This window comes from Pinus tabuliformis, chromosome 2_2 (genome assembly GCF_031772625.1).
Source record: "Pinus tabuliformis cultivar Carrire ecotype Pingquan chromosome 2_2, CPIR1, whole genome shotgun sequence".
Lineage (NCBI taxonomy): Eukaryota > Viridiplantae > Streptophyta > Pinopsida > Pinales > Pinaceae > Pinus > Pinus tabuliformis.
This window is the reverse complement of record NC_142300.1, coordinates 786,666,998-786,693,503: the sequence shown is the minus strand read 5'-3', so window position 1 is coordinate 786,693,503 and position 26,506 is coordinate 786,666,998. Positions and strand designations below refer to the sequence as shown.

The window sequence follows — 26,506 nt, the reverse complement described above, 5'->3', positions numbered from 1 at the left end:
CGTAGCTGTATATCAGCAAGGACATGATGCAAGGTGAAGGTAAAAAGCTAAAACCTATCAAGTATGGACCCTTCAGGATACTTGAGAAGATTGGTGAAAATGCTTTTCGCCTTGATCTACTAGCTTACATGCACATCTACTCAATCGTGAACGCGGATTGCTTGAGGTTGTTTGAACCTTCAATGATTAAGGACCCTGAAGAGTAGAGTCAATTACCTTTTGTTGACGACCTGCTACCTGAATATCTTAATGAGTTGCAGGAAGATACAATGCTGGACAGGAAGGTAAGGACGACGCACAGTGGACAAGTGGAATACCTCAGGATTGGGCTTAAAGGTTCAAAGCCAAGCAACGCAAAGTGGATTGAGATTGGACAAGTGAGACAACAGTTTCCTCACTTAGTCGATGCTTGAAGAAAACCAACTTTTGGTGGTCCAAAAGCTTTTTTAGTAGGGAGGCCGTGATCCGAATTGGATCCACAAAAGACTGTCAAGAACCTTGACTGTATCGAGTTGAACAAATCCTTGAAAATTCCAAAACAGCGATCGAAAACACCCTGAACCAGTGGCCATGGCAGCCCGCATGGAACGACGAGGACCTCGGTCAAAGTGTGCTGACCGAGGCCCATGGAGACTGCGCAGGATGCCAAAATAGCCCCTGGGAGCCTCGAATCAGGAAAAGGAGCTGATTTTCGATGTAATCGCGCATTGCTGGGCGAACAGGGCCAAAATGGGAAAGCCTGAGCACCCGATCGCATGGGGGGGACCAGAGGACCGCGGGCGGAGAAACGAAAAGTGCCAACGTACGAAGGTGGGACCCACGACCTGGAAATCGGCGGTTTTGATCGGGGTGCCCTTGAACGGTAAGAGGTTTTGGAAGAGAGCAGAGCGATCCCACTCAGCGATTGACGCGTGGCAGTGGAGGTGAGAGAAAAACCGCCGTGATCATGCGCTATCGGTCGAGCAAGTCAACCGCGCTCAACGTGCGTATGACGTTGGATCTGGAGGAGCCCAGATCGGACGGCTGAGATTGCGCCCGATAGAAAGAAGCAGAATCGACAGGGAATTAAGCCGCGATTTAAGGGGATTTGGAATTCGTTTGACTGCCACGATGGAGAAAGAACGTATCCACGACATAACCGAAGAAACGAATCGACGAGCAGGCTAGCACTGTTCTGATGGGGACGCGTGGCTACTTCCCAAGCGTTCATGCTGACGCCGAACAGGGAACTCCAAGCACGCAGGCGGTAGGCAAATCGACATAGGCGGGAGAGGAACCGAACAGGCATAGGGATCGAATGACTAAAGCCATGAACAGAGGCAGTCGAATTCAGATTCAGAGAGGAGGAATAGAGAGGAGTCCAAGTGACCAAGAGAGATAGTGAACAGTGAACCCTGAGAGGAGGACTGAACACAGAGAACAGTAAAGCCAAGCAGAGGAGACAGAGGGTCGAGCTAACCACAGGCAGCGTCGAGCACCAGAGAGCTTGAAGATTCAAGCCTTTCCCTAGAGGAATCTGTCTGGACTGAGCATCACATTTGGCTCTTTCCACTGTAGACCAAGGGTCACAGAGCTGGTAGGAAGAAAAAGAGTCTGTGAACTCCGAGTGGCTTGGGGAATCCAAGAACCACCCTACCAAGCAAAATCTGCTTTAGGAGAACTCACATTGAGTCCCTGTATTGTAATTTCTCTGCTGTAAGACACAATAAAACAAGGCCACCACTGAAGCTGGACTGGAGACGTAGCCCTGGAGAATAGGGTGAAATCCTTATTTAAAACAGTTTGTGTCTTTGTGTTGCTTACTATATTTCTCTACTGTCTTTCCACTTATTTTCTGTGTATTGGCAATCTGATCGATCCGTTGCTTAAATAACACAGAACGCACGCCATCACATGAGTCTGTAATACCTTTTGTTTAATAAATCTTTAACTGAGGTCACTCATAGGGTGATTATCAGATCATTAGCATTAGAGGGATTGTCATCCCACCTCTGTGTAAGAATCTTGTATGTTTCATTGAATGTGTTATGCAAGTTTTTGTTTACTTAGTGCCAAAGAGCTATCATCCTATTTGTGCATTAGGAAATAGATTTGTAGACCTCTTTATTGGTTGCAACTGGCCATCACATGGTCTTGTGCATCTGCTGGTGTGGTCAGTATTCTCCATGTTCACTTAATCCTCAAACTGTGAGTAATTGGTGGTCTAAATCCTTGTAGTCTGGGGTGTTCACCCATGTCTGGGGTTAAGCATAGTAGAAGTGGTATCTGGCTTGAATATGCATCATTCCTTCCATTCATCCACCCATTTCCAACATTTTTGTTGAGTTTGTAATGTTCCCGAGCATCTCTGAGATACAACCTAGGAGTGTTTCTTGGGGTGATAACAGGGACTACTACGCGTAGTGACTTTTTCTCGAAGATCATTTTGCGCTTCTTCAGATTGATGACTCCATTCATATCGGTGGCCCAGTCTATTCCTAACAACACGGGATATGGATTGTTGTCATCGACAATCTCTATTACTTCAAAATCTGCCTGCGCGCTCGTGCCTTCAATATCAACTATTACTCCTTGCAACCTCCCCATGGGAAAAATCTTTTGTTGGTTCGCCATTCGTAATTGAATAGGGGACCACTGTAACGCGGGCCTGCCCATGCGTTCCCATGTTTGCTTCAGTAATACATTCACGTCTGAACCCAGATCTAAGATCACCTGATCCATCTCATATTCCCCAATCTGTGCAGTCAACCTCATTTCCCTTCCAGTGCGTAATGCATGCTTCCCCAATTTCCCGACTATGTGCGGTTCTCCTGACCCCGTGCACTTGGTGATCAGCTCCTAAAGTCCTTTAACCACCTTGTTGTCGCGCAACAGTTTCATGCATCTCTCCAGAAAGGTAGTGAGCATTGAAGGATCCGTTCCTGGCTCTGGTTGATCCTTACTACTCGAAGTGGAGGCCTTCGCGAAGCTCTTCTTAGCTTCCATGAATGTCTCCTTTGCGCGTTCTAAGTCAAACTTGGGTTCCTTCACAGGAGCCTTGCGAACCCATGTACTTTCCTCGGGCTGTTTCCTCATATCTTCTCCCGTGACCGTACCGCTTCTGAGCATCATGTTTACATTTGGGTCTTCTTCGCGTGGCTCAGACCTCATCATTTGTATATTTTGAGTCGAGGGAGGCTGGAATACCCCTTTTTCATGCATCTTTGTGATCAACATAGTACAGTCTATTGTTTCATGATCAAACTGAGCACGATATGAACATGATATCCTCGTCGGGTTGGTACAATTACAGGCATAGTGCCGTGGTACTCTGCAATTGTAACAAATTAACTGTCCGCGACCCCTTCCTGGTCCCATTCCACCTCATCCTCAACCTTGCTCCTAAAATCCAGCGTGTGTCATCCTCGCATCTGGGTCGAGGGCTCGTGTTTCGGTCTGTGTCCTATAAGTGGGGGTTCGATCCATGATTAGCTCGTAACTGCGGCAAGTGCACTCATCATGGCCTACTGACCTACAGAAATTACAAAAAAATTGTTGGGGTGTCTGTGTATATTTCTGCAGCAAATGACAATTGTCCGTCATGTGTTTCCCTCCTATCTGACAGATCGCGCACCATAAAGCGGGTGCCGCACTCGGCCCTGCCTGCGCCTCCGGTCTCAGCAGCATTGGCACTCCTCTTACCAAGTAGTTCACGAACACTGGACAATGATCCTTGTCACAGCCTTGGCCTTTGTATTTTATGCACTATACCTCCTCTCGCGCCTCTGGCCGTGGTGACCTATCCTGCTTCAAGCTTTGCATTTCTAAACACAGATTCTGTAGTTGCACGTGGATTTGTTGAACTCCTAACCCAGGGTCCTGTATCGGGGTCTCATGTAATCTCATCGCCATCTCCAACGCTTCGGCCTGGGTAGAAAGTTTCTGCTATGACAGCACTATCCTCAAGTGTGGTGTCAGAGATGCTACAAACCATGCGTGATGTTATGCATCTGCTAACGTCATATTGGCCTTGCGGATCGTACTCTTCAGCCATTGATCCAGATCCCAGGGAGTCTCGCTCGGGAGCATCGCGAACTCTTTAAACTCGATGATTGGTTGTGTTTCTGACTTTGGTCTGCTAAATTCCCTGTTCAGCGCGATCTGGATCTCTGTGATCCCTACGTTTGGGTGATCGTTAGAGTGCTTGATGCACCATGTTAATGTGTGATCCTACAACATGCTTACCAATGTAGCCTTCTTAATATTGTTGTCAGTGACACCTTGTGCTTCCCATACTGCTCTTACCACAAACCAAAATTGGTCCGGATCCTCATTCCCTACCCCCTAAATATAGGTAATTTCGGTCGCACTCACCATATTGAACCGTGGAGGTGGTGGAGGTGGAGTGGGTGGAGATGGAGGTGAGGGAGGTGAAGCACGTGGCGATGTGGGTGGAGGTGGTAACCGCGGAATCCACTGCCTTATCAAACTGACCGCGCTTCTCATAGAAACCTTTGCGAGCTCGTCCTCACTCTCCCATGAGGGTGAAATTAAGGGACTGTTTTCTAATTCTTCGTTACTTCCACTTCTGTAGTTCTTTCCATTCTGCATAGTCCCAAACATTAATTTACTCGCATAACCCACTTTTCACATAACAACATCTTAATCCAGGTATTCAAAGATTTAATATACTTACCTTGCGGTCCCTTGAGAAAACGTCGCTCTGCCTCGCTGTAACTGACGGTCATGTCCACTGCGAACTCAGTGATAAATACTCCTATTATTCGGTCGATCCAGTGGTCCATAACTAGCACTATCTTATCCTTTGAGGCTTCTAGTCTACACACTAGTTCCGAAGTCCACACTAGTGGTTTGTCGAGCCTACACCTTCCTTGGCTGTCTGCTAACTTCACGATCCACTCATACAGCTTCGACGGAAAAGATGCAAAGAAAATCTTGTGGATTTCAGTGTACAAGTAGCGATCCAACCACTATTCCTTAGATACCCACAGATTTCTATTTTCCTGCGCTGCAAACTCGTGAATCTTCTTATCCAACCACTCTTCAATTTCCTTCTTTGTTGGGTTCCAGTGGCACGACATCAGACATCCCTTATGTAGATCTTAGTCCCGGCAACGGAACCATTTGTTGGTTTAGTGGGGCCTAACCAAGGTTCGTAAATGATTTAGCCAAGCAAATCCCAATACTATTGGCCCTTTTGGCAACATTCCACGGAGCATGGACTGAGGTCTCACCCAAAGTAGTGTGGGAGGGTGTTAGAACCAGGTTTCACACCCTGGGGATGTATGATATGAGATGATTGGAACGCGGTCCAACCTTCGCACTTATTGTGCTATGCGCACCTATGGGCACCCCGCGCCTTGTGATACTGTCTTCGCACAGCTCTAGCCACAACGCGACCCATTTTGTTTACCCAATTCTTCCTTAATTAGGCTTTGTTAGCTGATTAATTAGATTAGATGCACAAAGAAGCATTTATACGAGTATTCATCAAGTGCGCGCAGTAAATAACAGAGTAAAAGAAATGCATAACATCAAAATACAGATTCAAGAATAGATGCACAGAATAAACTTCTCTCTATTAGTTTCTAATTCCAAGTACAGACCCGACTCTGCCCTGCGCACTCAGCTGCGGACTCTACTAAGCCTCTGCGCACTCAGCTGCGGACTCTACTAAGCCTCTGTGCACTCAGCTGCAAAGCCTCTTCCTACCACTACAACCTAGTACACTTCAGATTCCACTCTATGCTCTAACCATGCCTTCGCTCTTCTATCTATTCTCTACCAAGTTATCTTTACACTTAGAGCCTCGCTCTATTTATACAATCCCATGGTCCGCGGACCATGGGTAGGTCGACACATCTTTACATTGAATTACAATATTTTAGGGCGGACAACCCTATGACTCGATTGTACACTTCGTGCTCCGCGCCCGTACTTCGCGGAGTTCTACACCATCTTTGACCAAAACTTAGGCTTTAAGCCCTAAAACCTGCTGCGGGGGATCCCATGCCCAACATCAATGTGGTTGGAAGTTTGATGTATGTAATGGTTTGTGCTAAACTAGACATTGGACATGCAATGGGGGTATTGAGCACGTATATATCAAAATAAGGGAAGGAACATTTGACATTAGTAAAAAGAGTGTTTAGGTATTTGCAAGGTGGCACTACTAGTTATGAATTGTGTTATTAAGGAAGACCATGATTGGATAGAGTGTTGGAAATATATGGCTTTGTTGATGCAAACTGGGCTGGAGATCTGGATTGAAGAATATCTACAAATGGGTATGTGTTTAACCTATTTGGAGGAGCAATTGGTTAGATGCACAAGAGATATTTTGTAGTGGCACTCTTAACTACAAAAGTTGAATGCATGGAATTCACTCATGCAAGCAAGGAAGTAGTATGGTTATAGAGACTGTGTTCAAAGTATTGAGTTGGTACAACTGCCTATAAGGATATATTGTGATAGTCAAAATGAAATCTTCCTAGCGAAGACCCCAACTTATCATTTTAAGGCAAAACATATTGATGTTCAATGACACTTTGTGAGAGGTATGATTAAAGACAAGAAGGTGTTATTGGTAAAGGCGAGCAATTTAAATAATGTTGTAGATTCATTACAACATATGAGAGCATTGAGAAGTTCTGTTGGTGTAGAGAAACAATGGGCATCACTGCCTTGGATTATTGATCATGTACTCTTACAACCCCTTGTATGCAAAGAAAATAACAAGCGGGAAAATGTTAGGTATGTGTTATATTCGTTGCATGACTAACCCCATGTGTTGCACATTATGTTGGGTGCAACAGGGGGATCATAGGGGCACTCCCACCCCCCGTGCAACCACCAATTTTTTGTGTGTGTGTGGCCTTTTATGTCCATTTTTGGTGGTTTTTAGCACATGGTTTTCAATTATATGGTGCATGGTGGTTTAGCCCATGGTTTTGTAATTCAAGTTAAGGAACTACGGTTGTATTCTATTATAGGGGAAATGGATTGGTGGTTTATGGATGTCATGGGATATACATATTGTATTGTAACACTGTAAAGACGTATATTCTAAAAAAATATTATTGGTTTTCTCGATTTAGGTTTTCAGGTTAAAATATTTGTGTTAATGTGTATGTGTGCCCTTGCAACTTTTTTGTTTGTCTTAAGAATATGTTTGCAACGATTATTTGTATATGGTTAAAAACCTACAGAAAAGACATCCAAGAATGTCAATGCACATTGGTTTCGATCATCACAACTATTGAGCCTACTAATACTCGCTAGAAGCTAACCCCCAAAGACTAGAAGACCCAATTTATTATGTTTGAGTAATCTACTTTATTTATATTTAATTATGTTGTTTATTACTTATGTTTGTTTAATCTTAAGTTGATTATTGGAATTTTTAGTAGCTAACTAAAACAAATTATAAGTTTTTATAAACAATAGGATAATAAACCAATGATGTATACCTTTTCCAATTGCTTCATCATAATTTGGTGATCCAATTTTAATTGAAATCACCTTCAAATACATTGAAACTTGTTACAAATACCAACCCTACTAATCCAATATTGATTTTTTTAGTAGTTAATTAAAATTAATTATAAGCTTTTATAAGCAGTAGGATAATAAGCCAACGATGTATCCTTTTCCAATTTAGCTTCACGAGAATTTGGCAATCCATTTTCTTTGAAACCACCTTTAAATCCATTGAAAATGGTCACAAATACCTACTCAATTGACTCTCAATTTCCAAACAACCCTTGGATTGCCTAATTTTTATGACTAGGATTTGCAATCTCATTAATTTCTTTTAATATTTCATTAAGTTCATGTGGAAATTTCTAATTGTATCAAGAGTACCAAGACATTTTATAGCTAAATATGGAGGAGATGTTATCACAGAGAATTAGATAACATTATAAGTGTAGTCTAACTTATAGACGAAATAAATTGTTTCACCGTAATCCGATAAAACAATTTCAAGAAAGAATGTGCTTTTGTTGTTGTTTAAAATGCATTTCCGAATGCATAAATAGATTCAATACCCTGAAAAATCTCTTGGGGCACTCAAATTCTATAAATTAAAGAAATTAAACTCAGGTTTTTAAAAATCTTTGCTGGATTTTGGTTAAAACTATCCAGAAAAAAATGTCGTGAAAAAAGGTCATTTTGTCTATAAGTTAGACTACGTCAACATTATATTAGAAAACCAACCTAGGTCCATCTTAACGCCGAATCTATCAAGCGCCAAGAGAGATCAAATTTCTCAAGGTGCAAACCTCTTTTTCAAGTGCAAAACTTGAGGAAATATTTGCACCATGAGAGCTTTGATCCCTCTTGATGCTTGATAGAATTGGAGATAATATTGATCTAAGTTGATTTAATTATTAATAATTAACAATAATTACTAGTTATTTTATTTTATTTTTATTTTTATGTTATTTGACCAATTTGTAATTAATATTTTATTTATTTATTATGTTATTCAAAATGTGTATATATATATATATATATATATCTATAATTTGACCAAGTTAAAATGTTTATATAACATAATAACATTTCTTCTATAATGGCTCTAGAGTGTTAACAACAACAATACTAATAAAATACTTATATTAAAAAATTAATAAATACCAACCTAGATTCATCTTAACTTTGGATCTACTAAGTGCTAACAGGGATCAAATCTCTTTTCACTTTAAAAGAAATTTGCACCTCAAGAGATTTGATTCTTTGGTAGATCCAGAATTAAGATGGATCTAGGCTGGTTTAATTATTAATAATTGATCATTATAATTATTAATTTTATGAAATTTGACCCAACCAAAATGTTTTAAATAATAATTACAATTTTTTTTTTATTTTTTTTTACAAGAATGGGTATGGGATTATATTAAACTTTGGCCAAAATGCCTTTCACCGGTTACATTTGGTCGGGCATAGCCCTTAAACTTTCTTCCACTAGCTGATCAAAGGTCCCAAATCCTGGGTACCCGCGAGATTTATTCAAGACTATCGAGTCTATCTCTGTTATTTTCCCTATCTTAAATAGACAAACAAACTGATTCAGCAAAATGTAGAAAAACATGACAATCGTTATGGAATGGAATCCCAGCTCTCAATTTCGTCTGCCAAGAGACAGCCAGCGGAAAGAGGAACTGCCCTGTTGGCTTCCAAATCAACATCTTTATTGTTTTCTCTCAAAACGTGGAGGAAAGTTGTAGTCCGGAAAGATTTCATCAAGGTTCTGATTCTTGAAATGATTCTTGCCAGTCTAATGTCTACAAGAGAGGAATCCTCTACTAAGACTTTGATAATGGCTTGAGAATCTCCTATAATGCTGACTTCTAAGAGACCAATAGCCTTTGCTTGCTTAAGACCTTGCAGAAGAGCCAAGGCTTCAGCTTGCATGCTGGTTGACTGCCCTAATCCCCAAGCGAACTTTGCCACTGTTATGCCCTCTTTATTTTTTATAATTCCTCCTGCCCCAGCCAATCCAGGATTGCCTTTCACTGCTCCGTCGAAGAACAAAGAAAATCTGGATTGCCTGAGAAGCAAATCCGACAGTTCGTTCTCCTTCCCCCTGAATTGCCATTCTTTTGTGGCCTTGTGGTGCCTAATTTCGCCTGAGAAATGGAGGTCCATCGAGGCACCCCAATCTAAGTCATGCTGGCTCAGATTCAGATCTGACAGATAATCCCCAAGACTTTCTTTCCAAAGGCATTTTGTTTTGATGATGATGACCTGTGAGTTAAGACTTTCATCCCTGAAAACTCTTCTATTACGCTCGAGCCAGATCTGCCAGCAAGCGAATTTCGGCAAGGAGAGCCATGCTGCTATGAATCTTTCATTTTTTGGGAGAGTTTCAGGGTAGTAATTCCGCCAATTCACAAAAAGGTCTGATATAGACATGGGCAAAGTGAATTCAGATTTCCAGTAACTCAGAAGTCCTTGCCAGATTTCTCTTGAAAATTTACAGTCCAGAATGATATGTTGAACATTCTCCTCACTGTCACAGCATAAATGGCAATGAGAGGGGCCATGAAAACCTTTCTTCTGCAATCTGTCAGCTGTTAAGATCCCTCTGTAGCATAACAGCAAGCAAAAAGAATCGACCTTAGGCATGGATTTGAAGTTCTAGATCCCGTTCCCAACAGCTGGGTTAGGGGGGACATAAGGACGATCCTGGAGACTCTTGTAGCCTTGCACCACCGTGTACAGCCCTGGGGCGGCTCCCCATCCTCCGGCATCCTTCTTACCCACGCGCAGAGGCGCCATCCCGTTTAGCAAAGCAAGGAGTAGATCGCGAGCTTGAGACAGCTCAAGAGGGACGGGTGGGAGTCTCCAGTGCAACCATGTTCTACCTTCCCACTGCGATATGTCCCAAAGAGTGTTGTAGCCTGTGTTGTCCAACCACAAACACAGCAATTGAAGAGAACTGTGGGACGATAAGGGTGGATGCATCATAATGCTATCATCCCATATCTTACATTCTTTACCGTTTCCTGGAATCCAATATGCTCTGTCTCTGATTAAAGGGACTGCTTTTTGGCAAAGTTTGATCAGCTGCGAGCCTGTGGTGGGTAGAGAGGCGTCCAAACATTTCTTTCTCTTTCCCCTGAAGTATTTCCTCCAACGAGCTCTTTGCGCCCAGCCTGGATGTGATCTAATGACTCTCCATAAGATCTTGTCTCCCATGGCTATGTTTTGGAGGCTGAGATCCTTGAAGTTAAGGCCTCCTTCGCTATGAGGCTTGCAAATTTTCTCCCAACTTACCAAAGGGATTTTCCTGTCATTATGATTGCCCCCTTTCCAGAAGAACTTGCGAATGTAGGCTTCCATTTTTTTTATGATGCCTGAAGGGGCTAGAATTACAGAGAATTGAAAAATGGGGAGGCTACAGAGAACGGATTTGATGAGGACAGTTTTGCCAGCGAGATTTAGCCATGAAAACCCCCAAGCTTGGATTTTGGCCTTAAATTTGTCCAACAGAGGGACCCAATCTCTGCTGTAAGCCAATTTACGGAAGATGGGGAGGCCCAAATATGTAAAGGAGGACCAGTTGAGGGAAGCAGTAAAGCCCAGAATTCTTGAAATGGTAGAAAGGGTGGAAGTCGAAATATTCCAACAAAAGATTTTACACTTACCACTGTTTAAGTTGCTGCCTGTAGCTTCACTATAGTCATCCAGGACCTCCTTGAATCTTGAAGCAGATCTGGCGGAGGCAGCCCCTAACAAGAGGGTATCATCCGCGAACAGGGTGTGATTAACATTTTTAACACCTCTTGCTATATTGAGCCCCAGGATCTCTTGGTCATCCAGTTTCTGATCCAGGTAGAAACTCAGGGCAGAAACATGAAGAACGAAGAGGAACGGAGAGAAGGGGCAGCCCTGCCTAAGCCCTCTTGAGGCTTTAAAAAAACCAGCTGCTCTCCCATTCACCAGAGGGGCGATCCAGGGATCAACAATACAAGCACGGGTCCATTTTAAAAAACCCATTCCAAAGCCAAATTTTTTCAGGACCTCCCAAAGAAAGCTGAGTCTGACCCGATCAAAAGCATTAGCTAAATCTAATTTAATTACCATACCTTTCTCTTTGCGAAGCTGGCTCGAATGAATCGCCTCTTGAACCAAGATGAAGTTGTCAGCAAGCTGTCTCCCCTGAACAAATCCGCCTTGGTTCTCCGGGATGATGGCTGGAAGAATGCCTTTTAGTCTGTTGGCAATGACCTTTGTGATTAGTTTGTATCCAATATTACAAAGAGAGATGGGGCAGAACCGATTGAATTCTTTAGCACCCTTTTCCTTGGGGATGAGGGCAAGGAAAGCTGAATTGGTGCTGCCCCCAATTTTCTGGCAAGTTTGGGATTTCAAAATCATTTTGTAGAGGTCTTTCTCCACAATCTGCTAGCAGGTTTGAAGGAATCTTGCAGTGAAGCCATCCGGGCCCGGGGCTTTGTCAGGCTCCATGTCGGAGAGAGCATCTTTTATTTCTTGAATAGAGATCTTCGCCTCGAGCTGTTGATTCATTGAAGGAGAGATCCTACGAGGAACTGCCTTCAAGAATTTAGAGTTTGGGTTTGTCGCTCCCTCTTCTCTATACAGGTTTTGAAAATGGTTGAAAGCTGCTCTCTTTATGTTATTGAAGTCTTTGTGAGTTGAGCTGCCATCTTTGATTTCTGCAATAGAATTGAAGATCTTTTTGGCTTGAGCTTGTTTGTGGAAGAAGGCAGAATTTTTGTCTCCTGCTTTAAGCCATAAACTCCTAGACTTCTGTATCCAATGCTCTTCCTCCGAAAGGCAGGTTTTATGGAAGATTTGCTGGAGCTCAGCTTCCTTGTCTAAAACTTCTTTAGTGATTTCTGCATCTTCACTTTGAGCATGGTGGTGGGCGAGGTTATCTTGGGTCTGCTTTCTCTCTTTTGCAGGGGAGGGAAGGGATTTGGCCCAAGTTTTAAGGACCGCTTTCAATCTTCTAAGTTTTTCTTCCCAAATGAAGAAAGGGGAACCTTTCACTAGCAAAATCCAACAGTCTTCAACCAGCTTTAGGAACTCTGATTCCTTAACCCAAAGAGGGTTGAATCTGAAGGGGATGGGTCCAAGATCTTTGTGGCCCACCATCTCAAGCAAGATGGGCTTATGATCAGAAGCGCTACATGGGAGGATATGCAATCTGGATTCTAAGCCCAGCAGAAGAAAGGAGCTCTACACAAAGCATCTATCAAGTCTAGCAACAATATGAACAGGACTTATTCTTTTATTAGACCAGGTGTACTTACCATTTTCTGGAGGGATGTCGAGCAGATCCCAGTCCTGCATGAGGTCTTCCACCCATTCCCTTGCAGGATCCCTTATGATTGTTCCTCCTCGCTTTTCCTCCATGCGCATGGTGAGGTTTAAATCCCCTGCCACAATGATGTTTTCCAAATTTTCTGACTCCGACAGTTGTCTGATGGAGTCCCAACACTCCCTTTTCTCCCCTATATTTGTTGGAACATAGACATTGAAAAGGCTGACTGCCTCCCTCGAGTCCAAAGGCTGGAGCTTCAAAAACAGCCAGTGGGTGTTGTGCAACTCGGTGACCAGCCTATACTTGAGAGGATTCCAGAGGGAGCCCAGACCCCCAGAGGCTCCCCGTGCTGAAACTGCATGTCCGCTGCTTCCTTTCCAAAATTTTTTACTGATTTGGAGAAACTCCTTGTCCTCCATTTTGGTCTCCTGAATCAGAAGAATGTCTGGGGCTTCTCTTCTTATAAGGCTTCTCGTTGCTTCTTCTTTCACTTTGCTCCCCATTCCTCTGCAATTCCAGGAGACGATCTTCATCATTTATTTTTATGATGATGGGCTCCCTTGGAACCCTGCACTTGGTTTTTGGTCGTCTTCGGATTTTTTCCAAGGAGTTTCTCCAGAGTGGGCTGACTACCCTGAAGCTTGTCTTTGTAAGTTTCCTGATCTCTCTTTTCTCTAGTAGATTTACGGCCTCTTGCAGATCTTCTGACCGATGTCTGCATGTCTCCTATTTCTCCATCCTCCTCAGACTCCTCTGAGTCATGTTCCTCCTCGGATGCTTTTGTTTGCTTTTCCTTGTTTCTTGCCGTGACGCTTTCTTTAGGTTTTGCATCTGCTGAAGTCGTTTTTTCTGGTGGATTATCTTGCTTATCTTCTTCCTGGGGAGTCTCTTCAGCGGAGCTTAAGACCACATACCTGTTTTCTTGACTTTTTGGCGGGGGAGCATTCTGGGTGGAGGCAGGTTGGGGGCCATGAACCCTAGATTTCTTTTGGGATGCCTTTGACCTCTTGACCTGGTTCCAGCCCTCTTCCTTACCTTTCTCTGCTCCCCCTTTGTTCGGGCACCCTCTTGCAAAGTGGCCATAGATGTGGCATTTTAGACATTTGAAAGGAAGTTGCTCATAATCCAGCACTTGCACGTGCGACCAACTTCCGACCTTTAATTTGATGGCCTCCGGAAGCCCCACCTCTAAGTCTACCTCGACACAGATTTGGGCGCAATAGTACTAGTCATTGTTGTTTGCTCTATCAATGAATTTTCCCAGAGTATTCCCTATGTGCTTGAGGGATTCCTAGTTCCAACAATGCACTGGAAGATTAGGGAGCCGAACCCAGACAGGGACTGCCGTCGGGACATCCATGGTCGGATCGAAGTCAGGGGTCCATTTGTTGAGATAGAGACCCTGTGGTCCCATGAAATATGGCCCATTCCTGAAGATCAGGTCTTTGTCCTCCTTTGTGTTGAACTCAAACAGGAAGAAACCTCTACCTAGAAAATAAGAGGTGGCATTGTTTTCGATCAGCGGAACCCAGTTCTTGATGACCCAGTTTTCTGTCGATTTTGGCGAGGGCCAAAGGCCCGTGAATTGACCCACCAGGGCTCGATCTGCCAGGGACAAAGCAACCTGGATCGGGCCCTCAGGAGGAAGGTTTACCTCCGGAACATCGTCGAGCCTTTTGACGAATTTAGAGACTTTGAGCTTCTTCTTTTTGGGCAGCGAAGCAAGGAGAGAGGAGAAGGCTGCTTCAGCTTCCGGGGTGAAGCTTGCGAGGGACCGATAGGCGAGCCTTGGGCCTCCATGGCAAAGCACAAATCAGCAAAACCGATCTGCACCAAGCAAGAACAGGAAGCAAGGCATCTCAAGTTCGAAGAGAAGGAGATCCGATCAGTCCCTGCAGGGCGAGGGCGATCCAAGTAGGTCTGACAGGTGTAGGGGGCACAACAAAGTCAAGGCGAGGAGGGCCTAGCAGATCCAAGCAACCCCGCAGTTAGGAGGACCAGGATCGGGGGCAGAGACGGCCGAGAGGGCAGCGCCTAGACTCAGACTGCGCAGATCGCAGCGAGGGTAGCAACGCTCGAAAAAAATTCAATTACAATTATTAATTTTATTAATTGTATTTTAGATTTATTTTTATTGGTCAAAATATTTACATAACATAACCTTACAATATCTTTTCCACATTAAGTTGGAGCAACTAAATTTTAAAATAAAAAATACGAATTAACTTTAATATTAATTTACATTTACCTTATTATTTAAAATTAGAAATAATTTTTCATATATAAAAATTATACTATAAATTAATCATAAAAAAAATTAGTTTTTAATAAAAAAACAAATAATTATAATTTTTAGATAGAGGAGGAATGCCCTGTTATAGAGTTTTTGTGAACCCAATGTTTTGGACTACCAAGTGAGTCCATCATCAGGGGATGCCTCGATAGATATTCTTCAGATCTTAATGATGTATCCAAGAGCTAGATTTAGGTTACATATATAGGATATTAAAGAAAAGATGTAAGAAAATAGGTCGGCAAGATTTTCATTTAATTAATTAATTTAATTAATTATTTATTTATTTTTAAATTAACTAATTAATAAGTTTGTAACTTAATTGATTTTATTATTTATTTATTTATTTATTTTTTTCCACAGGAAAAAAGCGGTAACCTTTTATTTAAAAAATGAAAAGTTACACAAAGCATATGCATTGAAGCATTTCCATAAGTTGCCCATTGGGCTCGAGTGCTTTCGCACACAATGCAATGTAGCGAGGCTACCGTGCATTTTAGAAAGAATGAAAGAAAAGAAAAAAGAAAGGAGGAAAGGACAGAAAAACTGGTTCCCGGTAGTGAGTAGTGGACTCACACCTCATGTTTTTCTCCCCTTCTTCTTTTCGACCTTGCGCCACTCTCCTTGAGTGGGCTCGATCGAAGCTAGGACTAACTGTGTTTCTGCTTTCTGTGGAGCTGTATCCTTGTCTGAGTCTGACGTATCTGAGGGGTGATGCCGTTTGATCCCTCCCATACTCAGATCCTCGCTTGTCTTCTCTGTCTGATTTGAATGGAGCTGTGAAACCTTGTTGGCTGATATGTTTTCCTTTTGGGTCTCCTTTCCTTGGGAAGGCTCAGAATTCTCTGTGGGGGTAACTTCCTCCTCTGCTTCTGATTCGTCGTCCTCTGAGTTAGGAGGGGGAAATTGCCATCCTTTCCTCTGCTTCCCTTTCTGCTTCTTTTTACTGTTTGCTTTCTTGGCTTCTGGGCATGTACTTTGCAAGTGTCCTGTCAGCCTACAGTTCTTGCATCTGAAAGCAGTGTTTTCGTAGTCTAGTCCTTGCAGCCAGTTTTGTTGTTTGTATACCAGCCTTATACTTTCCGACAGTCCTTTACTTAGATCTACTTCCACGCAAATGCGTGCAAAGGTGTAGATCCTCTCATCAGTCCTTTCCAGATCTGTTTTGATGTATTTCCCTATGCTGTTCCCAATTCCTTCCAAAACTCGTTCACTCCAAAAGTGAAGGGGAAGGTTATATAGGCGGACCCAGACCGACATTTTGGAGACAGTCATTTTGTTTGGATCAAAATCTGGAAACCATGGGGTCATAAAAAGACCCGATGTTCCCTAAAACCAAGGCCCAGCACTGATGATTGTATCTCTGACTTCCGTGGATGCGAATTTAACAATGAAAAACCCCTTAGAGCATAAATGTATATCACATTCCATGGTCCAATTGGTGAAGATCCAGTGAAATAGATCCATTGGCTTTGGCCAAAAACTGTTAAATCGGCAGATTAGGGCCTGCGTTTCATATGACTTAACGAAATCTTCAAGTCCTGTAGAATCAAAGTTGAGGGCTGGGGTTTGCCCTAGCTGATCTACTATGTATGGCCTAGGTGTATATCCACCTTGATCTGGAGGGGACCCTGGATCTCTGTTACCCTGTAATATATTTTTGTAAGAGGAGCCTCCCTTGGGTTGATGCTGAGATGCTGTCTTTTTCCCCTTGTCTCCTCCTGAGGAGCTTGGATGTCCCTGGTTCGGAGCCCCTCCTCTCAGCCTAAGGTTTAAAGCAATGGTTGTTTCTGGGCTAATATCATAGTTTTTCAGGGTTCTGCTATCCTGAAGGGACCACCTACCACTGACCAAATGTTGGATCTGAACAGGGTATCCCATCAATGCCCATATTTGCTATTTCAACTGCATAATGGTGCTTTCTGCATGCACCCATACTAGACTAGTTTTCCCCACAGGGGGTTTAATAAAAATCTGAAAACAAGTTGATGTTACCTGTTGCCTGGGTTCTGGCTGTTCTAGCTGCCCATGATATTGCGCTGCCGCGACGCTGAGAAGATCAGAAACCCTAGCCAAGTTATTCTCCCGAGCCGCAAAGCTACATGTCGGATCTACCTTATTCAGGCCCCGATTTACTGGATTGTAAACCAGATCTGGCGGATCGATAGCAGATCTAGGGTTATCTGCCAGCGTCAGAGCCTCACTCTCGTCTATGAAATCCACGCCCACAGCTTCCAAGATCTGGGTCGAAAAGTCATCAACTTCACCGTAAATGGGAGTGGGGAGACATGAAACACACGACGAACACTGCCGCTCCGGAAGCAACCCTTCTTCTTCTTTCATTCGCCGGGGTTTCACCACCTGCCGCGTCTGCGATTTGGAAGCAGAAGCCACCGCCTGAATGCCTTCACGGAGCTTTGTCAGCCCGAGATCCTCCATGTGCTTCTCCAATCGCTGTTTTCGAGCTTCCTCCGACTCGATCTTGCCGGCGTCCCCATCCTTGTCAAAAAAGCTGAAAGCCTCCTTGAATTCGGAGATCTGCTCTTCAGTGAGCTGCTCAACGATTCTGGTTGCCTCCATCGCCGATCGTCCTCTTATTATTTACTTACTATGTTTATTAATTTTATTTTAGATAGTTGGTTTAATTGATTTATTAATTAATTAAGGGAATTGATTAATTAATTAATTTTATTAATTATTCTTTTTTAATATGTTTATTAGTTTATTGTATTATTGTTAGCTTGATTAATTTTTTTAACTGAAACGGTTGTTTATTTTATTGATATGTTAGAAATAGATAGGGACTTTGCCTAGGCAGCCTTGCTTACATGATTGAAATCCTTCTTTTGCTTCCTTTGGAAAGGAGCAGTTCACAAGTGATGAAAAAGAATTTCCCCGTTTACATTTAAGATTCCTTTGTTGAGAGTGCTGCCCAAGTTCGCCATACGATCTGCTTCCTTGTTGGAGTTTCTGAGTATATGATAAAATTTGCATGAGTCAAAACTCTGTAGAACCGTCTTCAGTCTATCCAATATTTTGTTGAGCCCTACATTGTTGAAGTATTCCTCTCTGATTAGTTTTTTGATTAAAATTTCTGAGTCTCCGAAAACTTGAATATCTTTAGCACTTTTCTCTCTTGCAATGCGACAGGCCTTTAGCAGCCCCATAATCTCCGCTTGGTTGTTTGTTTTCTCTCCGAGACCCCATGCAAAGGAAACAGTGGAGAGCCCTTCCACAAAGTAGATAACCCCGCCAGCACCTGCTGCTCCAGGATTCCCTTTGGACGCTCCATCAAAGAAAATGGTAGTTACATTTTGCGCCCTCCACCAGCTTTGAAAGATGTCATCAGTCTCTCTTTTTCTCCATTCCAGGTTTGCTTTCAGGGGTGAGGTTCTATAATTTCGGGGCAGCGGATCTATAGCAAGCCACCTTTTTTCTTCTGGCCTGAGTAGGGGGTCTTCTTTGTTATATTGCTGCTGAGCCGCTTCCAACAGAAGGGCCTTAGCTTTTGCTGCAACCTGATGCGGGGAATACTGCGTTTCTTTGAAGATCTGCTGATTTCTGGTTAACCACAGTTGCCAGCAAACAAACTTTGGCAACGCTATCCATATCCTGCGCCAAAATGACTTGGGGAAGATGCCTTTGGGGTAGCTAGCACACCAAGTCGCGAACAGCTCAGAGACAGAGGTTTGCTGTGGGAGGGAGATCTGGAATTCGTCGAGAAGAAGTCCCCACACCTTCTTGGCAAAGGCGCATTCAAGAAACAAGTGCTGGGCAGTTTCTGACTGACATCTACAGAGAGCGCATCTATGGGGCCCTTCAAACTTTCTTTTTGTCAGATTGTCCCCTGTCAATAACTTGTTGTGTACCAAGGTCCAGAAGAAAAAATTTATTTTTGGTAGCGCTAATGGCTCCCAAATCTGCTTCCAAAAGGCTGGAGTATGTTGGCTGATCCTTTTTCCCTGCAGAGACTTATATCCTTCTGCTGAGGTGTATTTTCCAGACTTACCCCAACCCCATCGATCCTTTTTGAATCTGCTGTCTGGGGTGGCGTCTTCTAACAGGTTCTCAAGCTGGATCTGTTGATCCTTTAGGCGCTCAGGGACTCCGTGGAAGTCCCATTTTAACCATTCTCCACGTTCGTCCCAACTTGCCAGATCATATACTCTGTTAACTCCTGCTCTTTCCAGCCAATTTCTTAGCTCTGCAATATCCTCTCTTTCCGCCAGCGGATCTTTCCCCATAATTCGATCCTTCCAAAGTTGTGTGGACTTACCATTTCCGGGTATTCTGTACATGTGTTTTTTGAAGAATTCGCTGCTCTTGCAACATAGCCTCCATACCTGCGAGCTGGCCGCTGTGGACTGTATTTGCATTTTCCTTATCGCTTCTTTGTCTGAGTATTTTGACTGTAATATTATGCTGATTGGATGTGAGGGGTCGCTTACTATTTTCCACAGCAGTTTGCCGCCCAACGATTTGTTGATAAAGGAGGGGTCCCTTATTTGAAGACCACCCTCATCTATTGGCCTCTTGACCGTATCCCATTTAACTAAGTGCAACTTTTTTTCGTTTCCTTTCCTGCCTTGCCATAGGAAGTTCCTGATCAGGGTTGCTATCTGGTCCGTGACATATTTGGGGGCGAGGAGAAATGCTGATTGATATATGGGAAGAGCTGACAGCTGCGTTTTTATAAGAATGGATTTGCCTCCTTTTGTTAACCAATAACCGCCCCAATTTGTGATTTTGGATTTAATTTTGCTGATTATATGAGTCCAAAAACATCTCTTGTTCGCTCCAGAGGAAATGGGAAGGCCAAGATATCTAAAGCTGTCCCACTTGGCCTGGCCTTTGAACCCGAGTATCCTCGAAATGTTGGTGATCTCTTGTTGTTCCGCGTTCCAACTGTATATTTCACTTTTGCTCTCATTGATAAGAGCTCCAGTCACCCTGCAGTAACTTTTCAGTACATTGTCAAATGCTTTCGCTATTCTGGTAGAAACACCTCCGAGGAGCAGAGAATCATCCGCGAAGAGGGCATGATTTAAGGGTGTTGATACCTCGGAAGGTTTGAGACCCGGGAGGGAGCCGACGGATTTTTCAACTGCTAACTTCCTGCTTAGAGAGTCTGCCATGAGAATATACAGGAAGGGAGAGAGAGGGCATCCCTGCCTAATGCCCCTTTGAGCTTGGAAGAAGTTGGTGGGACGTCCATTGACAAGAGGGGCAATCCACGGGGTTTCTATGCATGCTTTGATAAGCTGGACAAAGTGCTGAGAGAAACCAAAAGAGAGCAGGACTTTGCATAGAAACAAATGATTTACTCTATCGAATGCATTTGCCATATCGAGTTTGATCAACATACCTTTCTCGCCCCGTTGTTTGCTTGAGTGAATGGTCTCTTGGACCTGAATGACATTGTCCATAATATATCTGCCTTCCACAAATCCGCCTTGGTTGCTGGAGATCAACTTTTTGAGCAAAGGCTTGAGTCGATTTGCTAGGAGCTTGGCTATGATTTTGTAAGAAGCGTTACACAACGATATTGGCCTGAATCTTGCAAAGGTTTCTGGATTGGATTCCTTTGGGATTAAAGCTAGGAAGGTGGATTTGATACCTCCTCCTATTTTAGCTTTTATCATAAATCCTTTGATCATTTTGAGGAGATCAGATTTGATAACTTCCCAGCATGATTGATAAAAATGGATAGAGAATCCATCGGGCCCAGGGGCCTTATCGGCTTCCATTGACCAGATCACTTGGATGACCTCCTCGGTTGTGATAGGTCTGCATAGGACTGTATTTTCTTCATCATTGACAAGCTGGGGAATATTAGAAAGGAAGTCATTGGTTTCCCCTTCTTCAGCTTGAGTTCCAATATTATATAAATTCCTAAAATGTGCTTCAGCTGCGGCTTTCACCTGGTCAAACCCTTTGCAGACCTGTCCCTCCATGGTTTTAATTTCCGCTATATGGTTCCGGGATAGTCTAGCTCTGTATTGTTTGTGGAAATAAGAAGTGTTCCGGTCCCCTGCCTTTAGCCATAAGCTCCTAGACTTTAATCTCCAATACTCTTCTTCAGCTCGGAAGGCTTGATAGGTAGAGCGTTGTGTTTTGACTTCCTCATCCAGAAGCTCAGCTGTAATATCTTTATTCTCCATTTCCATTTGCATTGAGTGCAACCTCTGGGTTGCATCTTTCCTTTGGTTGGTTGGATTGGGTGCAGGCTTTTTAATCCACTCCTTCAACGCCTGTTTTGTTGCCTTCAACTTCTGCTCCCATATGTAGCTGGGAGAACCTATGATGGGCTTGTCCCATGCATCTTTCACTGTATCGAAAAAACCCGGCTTCTCAATCCACAGAGGGCTGAATCGGAAGGGAATGGGGCCCAAATCTTCCTCGTCCTCTAGTAGCAGCTGTATTGGCTTATGGTCCGAGGTCAATTTGGGCAGAATTTTGGTGCTGGCGATCTTTTTGTTCAACAAGAGACCGCTTTGGATCATAAATCTGTCCAGCCGGGCAGAGATTTGTTCCGACCCGACCCGGTTATTCGACCATGTATAGAGTCCATGTACTGGAGGGAAGTCTAAGAGATCCCAGTTCTGTACGATCTCCTCCACCGTGGCCAGCATGGGATCTCTGGAACTGGAGCCTCCCCTCTTCTCCTTTGGCTTCAGAACTATATTTAAGTCACCCGCAATGATAATATTGTTTGGAGACTGCTGTTCTAGGTAAGTTGATAAAGAATACCAGCATTCTCTTTTTTCTGCATAATTTACCGGAACATATAAATTGAAGAGAGAGACATTCAACTTACTTACTTTGTGCGTCAAATCTGTGTAGATCCAGTGCTGAGTTTCATGGTGTTTATTGAGCTGGAATGTGCTATCTGACCAAAGAGTGGCCAGTCCTCCGGAGGTTCCCCTTGCGCTAACTGCCTTACCTGTATTTTTGTTCCATTTTAGTCTACTGGTTTCAAGAAGGGAATGCCCTTCAATTTTGGTCTCTTGGAGCATGAGGATGTCTGTGGGTTCAACTTTAAGAAGATCCTTAACTGCTTCTAGTTTTGCAGGGCTCCCCAACCCTCTACAGTTCCAAGAGACAAATTTCATTATTTACCTGTTGAGGGGGTGGGACCTCCCTTGGAAGCTCTCGGCCTGGTGTTCCGCCCAATGGACATTTCTATGGTTGCTTGGCTCCCTTGGGTTTTAAGTCTCTCGGCCTCTTCTTCTCTCTTTTCTTTCCGGGATTTCCTGCCAGCTCTTTTGGTAGGACGCTCGTAGGCTTCATCTTCTGATGTTTCTGAACTTTCTATTGCTTTTTTCCTTGTTATATCTGCATATGAAGGGTTGGGTGAACTGCCCTGAGTGGCTTCGACCTGCTTTTCTTTCTCATTTTCTTTACTTGGAGGGGGGCTTTCTACATGCACCAGGTCTTCATGCTCCAGATCTGTTGGGTTGATTTGTGCGCTTGATGTCCCTTGTACATTTGCTTCCTCTTCTTGGATGATTTTGGAGCTGCTTGGCATCCCTGTTTCCTCTTCCTGGATGGGTTTTGAGCTGCTTGTCATCCCTGTTATCCTTCCTTTGCTAGGGCCTTTTTTTGGATTTGTTGTCTTCTGAACTAGGGTCCATTGTTCCTCTTTTTGTCTGTCTGTTTGCTCTTCTGCCTTCTTCTTACAGTGCTTCGCAAAATGTCCATGTTCGTGGCAGTGTCTACATTTGAATGGAAGCTGTTCATAGTCCAGTTCTTGGATGTGCTCCCAGCCTGCTACTGTAAGTTTGATTGCTTCCGGTAACCCCTCCTCCAGATCGACTTCAACACATATTCGAGCGCATGAATACTGATCTTTTCTTGCAACTCTGTCAATGTATTTACCCAATGCATTGCCGATGTTTTCAAGGGATTTTTGGTTCCAGCAGTGGAGAGGCAAGTGGGGAAGTCTCACCCATACCGGAACTGCTGAGGGGACATCCTGGGTAGGGTCGAAGTCTGGGGACCATTTATTCAGGTACAGGCCTTGCGGTCCCATAAAATATGGCCCATTTCTGAATATTAGGCTTCTGTCTTCCGGATTATCGAAAACAAAGACGAAGTATCCTTTCCCGACGAAGTAGCTTTTCACACCCTCCTTGATCAGGGGGCTCCAGTTTCTCTGAGCCCAATCTTCTACTAACTTTGGTGAAGGCCAGAGGCCTGTGAACTGTCCAATAAGACCTCTCTCTGCCAGGTTTAGTGTTGCTTTACACGTCTCTTCCTCTGAAAGGGCAACTGTGGGGATCTTATCCATCCTCTTGATGAACTTTTGCTGAGCCACCGATGGGGCTCTCTTCGAGCATGCTTCGATCATTGCTTTGAATGCCAGGACCTCCGCAGGGGGGGAAGCCGAGCCCCCATTGGAGTCCATGTTCTCCGATAAAGAGATCCTCAACCTGAACGCAGGGTCGCAGCAGCCTCTGAGGCGCAGATCTGCGATTTAGCAGGAGGGAGCAGGCCCTCTGCAGCAGCCAGGGGCCGGACGACCAACAGCTTTGCGCAGCGCCGGCTAGGTCAGGGCCGCAGCGAGCAAGTTGTTAGCTTGATTAATTAATTAATTTTTTGTTTGTTGATTTAATTGTTATGTTTATTTCTTTAATGTAAAATTATTTTTTTTTAATAATTTGATTAATTACTTTTATTAATATTTTTAACTACTAATCTAATTTGTCTGATTAATTAAAATTAATTTATTAATTTCAACTATTTATTATTTGTTAATATGTTTCCTCATTTAATTTTATGTATTTATTTCATGTTTAATTATTTATTGATTTTATTTATTTGATAAATTTATTTAATTTTTAATTAATAAATCCTAATAAATTTGGTGAGTTAATGCTATAATATTATCTATCATTCCTGGAGATAATTTTCATTGTTTACACATCTATATGACATTATTAAAAAAATCAATATAAATTCATTTTAAATAAAAAAATATCGTAAAACCTCACAATTCATATAATTAAATATTCAAAATTAATGAATTTGTGGGTGGGGTTTATGTTGGTGATTCAAGTTGGGTTTCGGGGTCACAAACTCCTTCGTTGGACGAGCATTTGGAATGTAGAACAAAGTAGTTACTTGATATTATATTTTTTTTATTACATCCATAAACATATTTATTTCAAAATAAATATACACCATTTTAATTAATTATTAATAATTATTAAATAAATAATAAAAATTTAACTTCTATAAAACAATATAATATATATAACTATAAAATTATCTAATATAAATAAATTAATATATTATATAAAATTAAAAAATAAATTTATATTTTAGAAAATTCAATACCTTTTAATATTTAATACCTAAATGAAAAATCGAAAGATTTGGCCCATTGTCCTTGTCCTTTTCTTAACGCTAAAGGTTTAGACAAAGCCCTCTTACCCCAGGATGGCCCATGGCACACACCTACGACCTCTTAACGAAACTTCAATTAAAGCCTTCAACACACGAGCAATTTCGAGAAACCCTAAACTCTTGTGAAGGAAAAACCCTAATCTCCCAGGTTCTTTCTCCATATAAATATGTCACAGGCTTCAGTGTAATCATCGAGTTTAACTATCCACAGTCTCCATTTTAATGAGAAGTGTGGCTGTATAACTCACAAATTCTGTGATGTCATCAGCTTCGTCTTTCGGATATCTACGAGATTGGAGTTAAATAACATCACAAAATTCAAGTCTTCATCTTTGTTCATTTGTTTTCTGATATTTTGTTTCAGTGGCTACTTCAACACTGCTGCATATGTTTAGGGTTTACTTTCTAAAAGGTATGATCTGAATTTTCATTTTCATTCATTGTCTTATTTGTGAATTTGTTGTAGCAATGGCATGTCTTCATAGGGTTTTTCAGTGTGATCGAGAGGTTTTTGTTGAGGGTTTTTCTATTTCTATGTTATTGCTAGTAGTTTCCAGTAAATTAACTTCTGAGAATCGAGAAGTTTGGAAACTCTGCTTGTATACCGTTTTTGTGGACAGTATTAAGTAAAATCCAAATCTGTTTTGATATTATGCATTTTTAAATCTGTTTTGATAGATGCATTTTTAACGACACCCATTTCCGCTGCAGTTCTATAACTGTATTTAGCGTGAAAGAGGCCTTTGGCGATGTTTCTCGCTGTATTTTCTAGCAATTTGAAGTTATTTTAATAAGATCTATAAGTTTAATGGCCCTTTTTCAGGGTGTCAATTGTCTCTTATGGATAATGGCTAATTCTTTCAGTATCATTATTCGATATTCGTTCTACTCTGTTTAGGGCATGAAGCTTTGTTCATGCACTTTAAGTCTTGAACAAACAAATATTATAGTCATGCAAGAAGCTCTGAATAAGAATATGATGTGGACAACTATCACCGCAAATATCATTGTAAAACATGAAAGAGGTTTTACCCCTTACAGGTCTCGTTAAACAGTATACAACCCTTTATTAAGTTGCGATTATCACACTATGTAATGCCCTTTATTCTACAATTTTATGTCTTGGGACTCCTGTAAATTTCTGTTTGCTATTGTTCTTGTAGTATTAAAAGCCTTTTAGCTGATTAAAAGCACGACTTGGGCATTGGAGCCTGGCACTGAGTTTTAACTATCCACATTCTTCATTCCAATGGGAAACGTGGCTAAAAAATTCAGAAAGTCAGTGATGGTATCAGCTTCTTCTCTTGCTTCCCACGAGATAGGAGTTAAATGACATCACAAAATTCTAGTTCTCGCCCTGTTACAGGTGATCCATTCGATCTCTGTTACTAAACAACTATTAGTTAAACCACAGATCTTGTTTAGACAGTTATTACTGCTTCAGTGCTGCCTTGTATTTCTTTTTATGTTGCTTTGTAATGATCGGGAATGTTTAAATGTCCGGGAAATATGCCATACGATTTGTAAATTTGCTTGTCTATGCTTGGTTTTTTTTAACTGAAGTTTACTCTGTGCTAAGTTTTTTCAACTAAACCATAACCAGTTATCGCTCCCATGTTCGTTCACTTTAAGTTCGATACTTGAGTAATATATGTTGTTTAAATTACAGTAACTATCAGAACACAATAAAGAACACAGAGTTGGGAATTCCTTAACCCAGGACTCTAGGCAAGACGGGTGCAGTGAGGATTCATGAATGCGCTGGGGAATGTGCTCTTTTCTCTTGTAGACATTCCTTGCAGGACGGCATACACAGGGAAATGACAACACTAAATCATTTTTTTAACATACAAGCCCCCAGATCCTGGATGAAATGGTAAAGAATACAAGCTCCCAGATCATGGACGAAATTCTAGAGAATATGTTATGTGCATATGTACATAAATTACAATACTATCAGAATACAATGAAACAATAATGATCAGAATACAATGAAGAAACATTGCATG

At 42.3% G+C, this 26,506-nt stretch overlaps 1 protein-coding gene and 2 non-coding genes across 3 annotated transcripts; 2 read left to right on the top strand and 1 right to left on the bottom strand.

Moving 5' to 3' along the window:
- Positions 1-11,913: 11,913 nt before the first annotated feature.
- Positions 11,914-12,627, bottom strand: LOC149195049 (uncharacterized). The gene has a single exon (XM_089407876.1). It carries the CDS (start codon positions 12,625-12,627, stop codon positions 11,914-11,916), a length of 714 nt encoding a protein of 237 aa, XP_089264002.1.
- A 12,084-nt stretch (positions 12,628-24,711) lies between these two features.
- Positions 24,712-24,817, top strand: LOC149195048 (small nucleolar RNA snoR97). The gene has a single exon (XR_016255352.1). It is a non-coding gene; the product is annotated as a small nucleolar RNA snoR97 (small nucleolar RNA).
- Positions 24,818-25,738: 921 nt separating this feature from the next.
- On the top strand, positions 25,739-25,843 carry LOC149195047 (small nucleolar RNA snoR97). The gene has a single exon (XR_016255242.1). It is a non-coding gene; the product is annotated as a small nucleolar RNA snoR97 (small nucleolar RNA).
- The last annotated feature ends 663 nt before the right edge of the window (positions 25,844-26,506 follow it).

Coding starts and splice junctions, on each gene's coding strand:
- LOC149195049 (XM_089407876.1), bottom strand. CDS start 12,627: ATGGTGGGCCACAAAGATCTTGGACCCATCCCCTTCAGATTCAACCCT.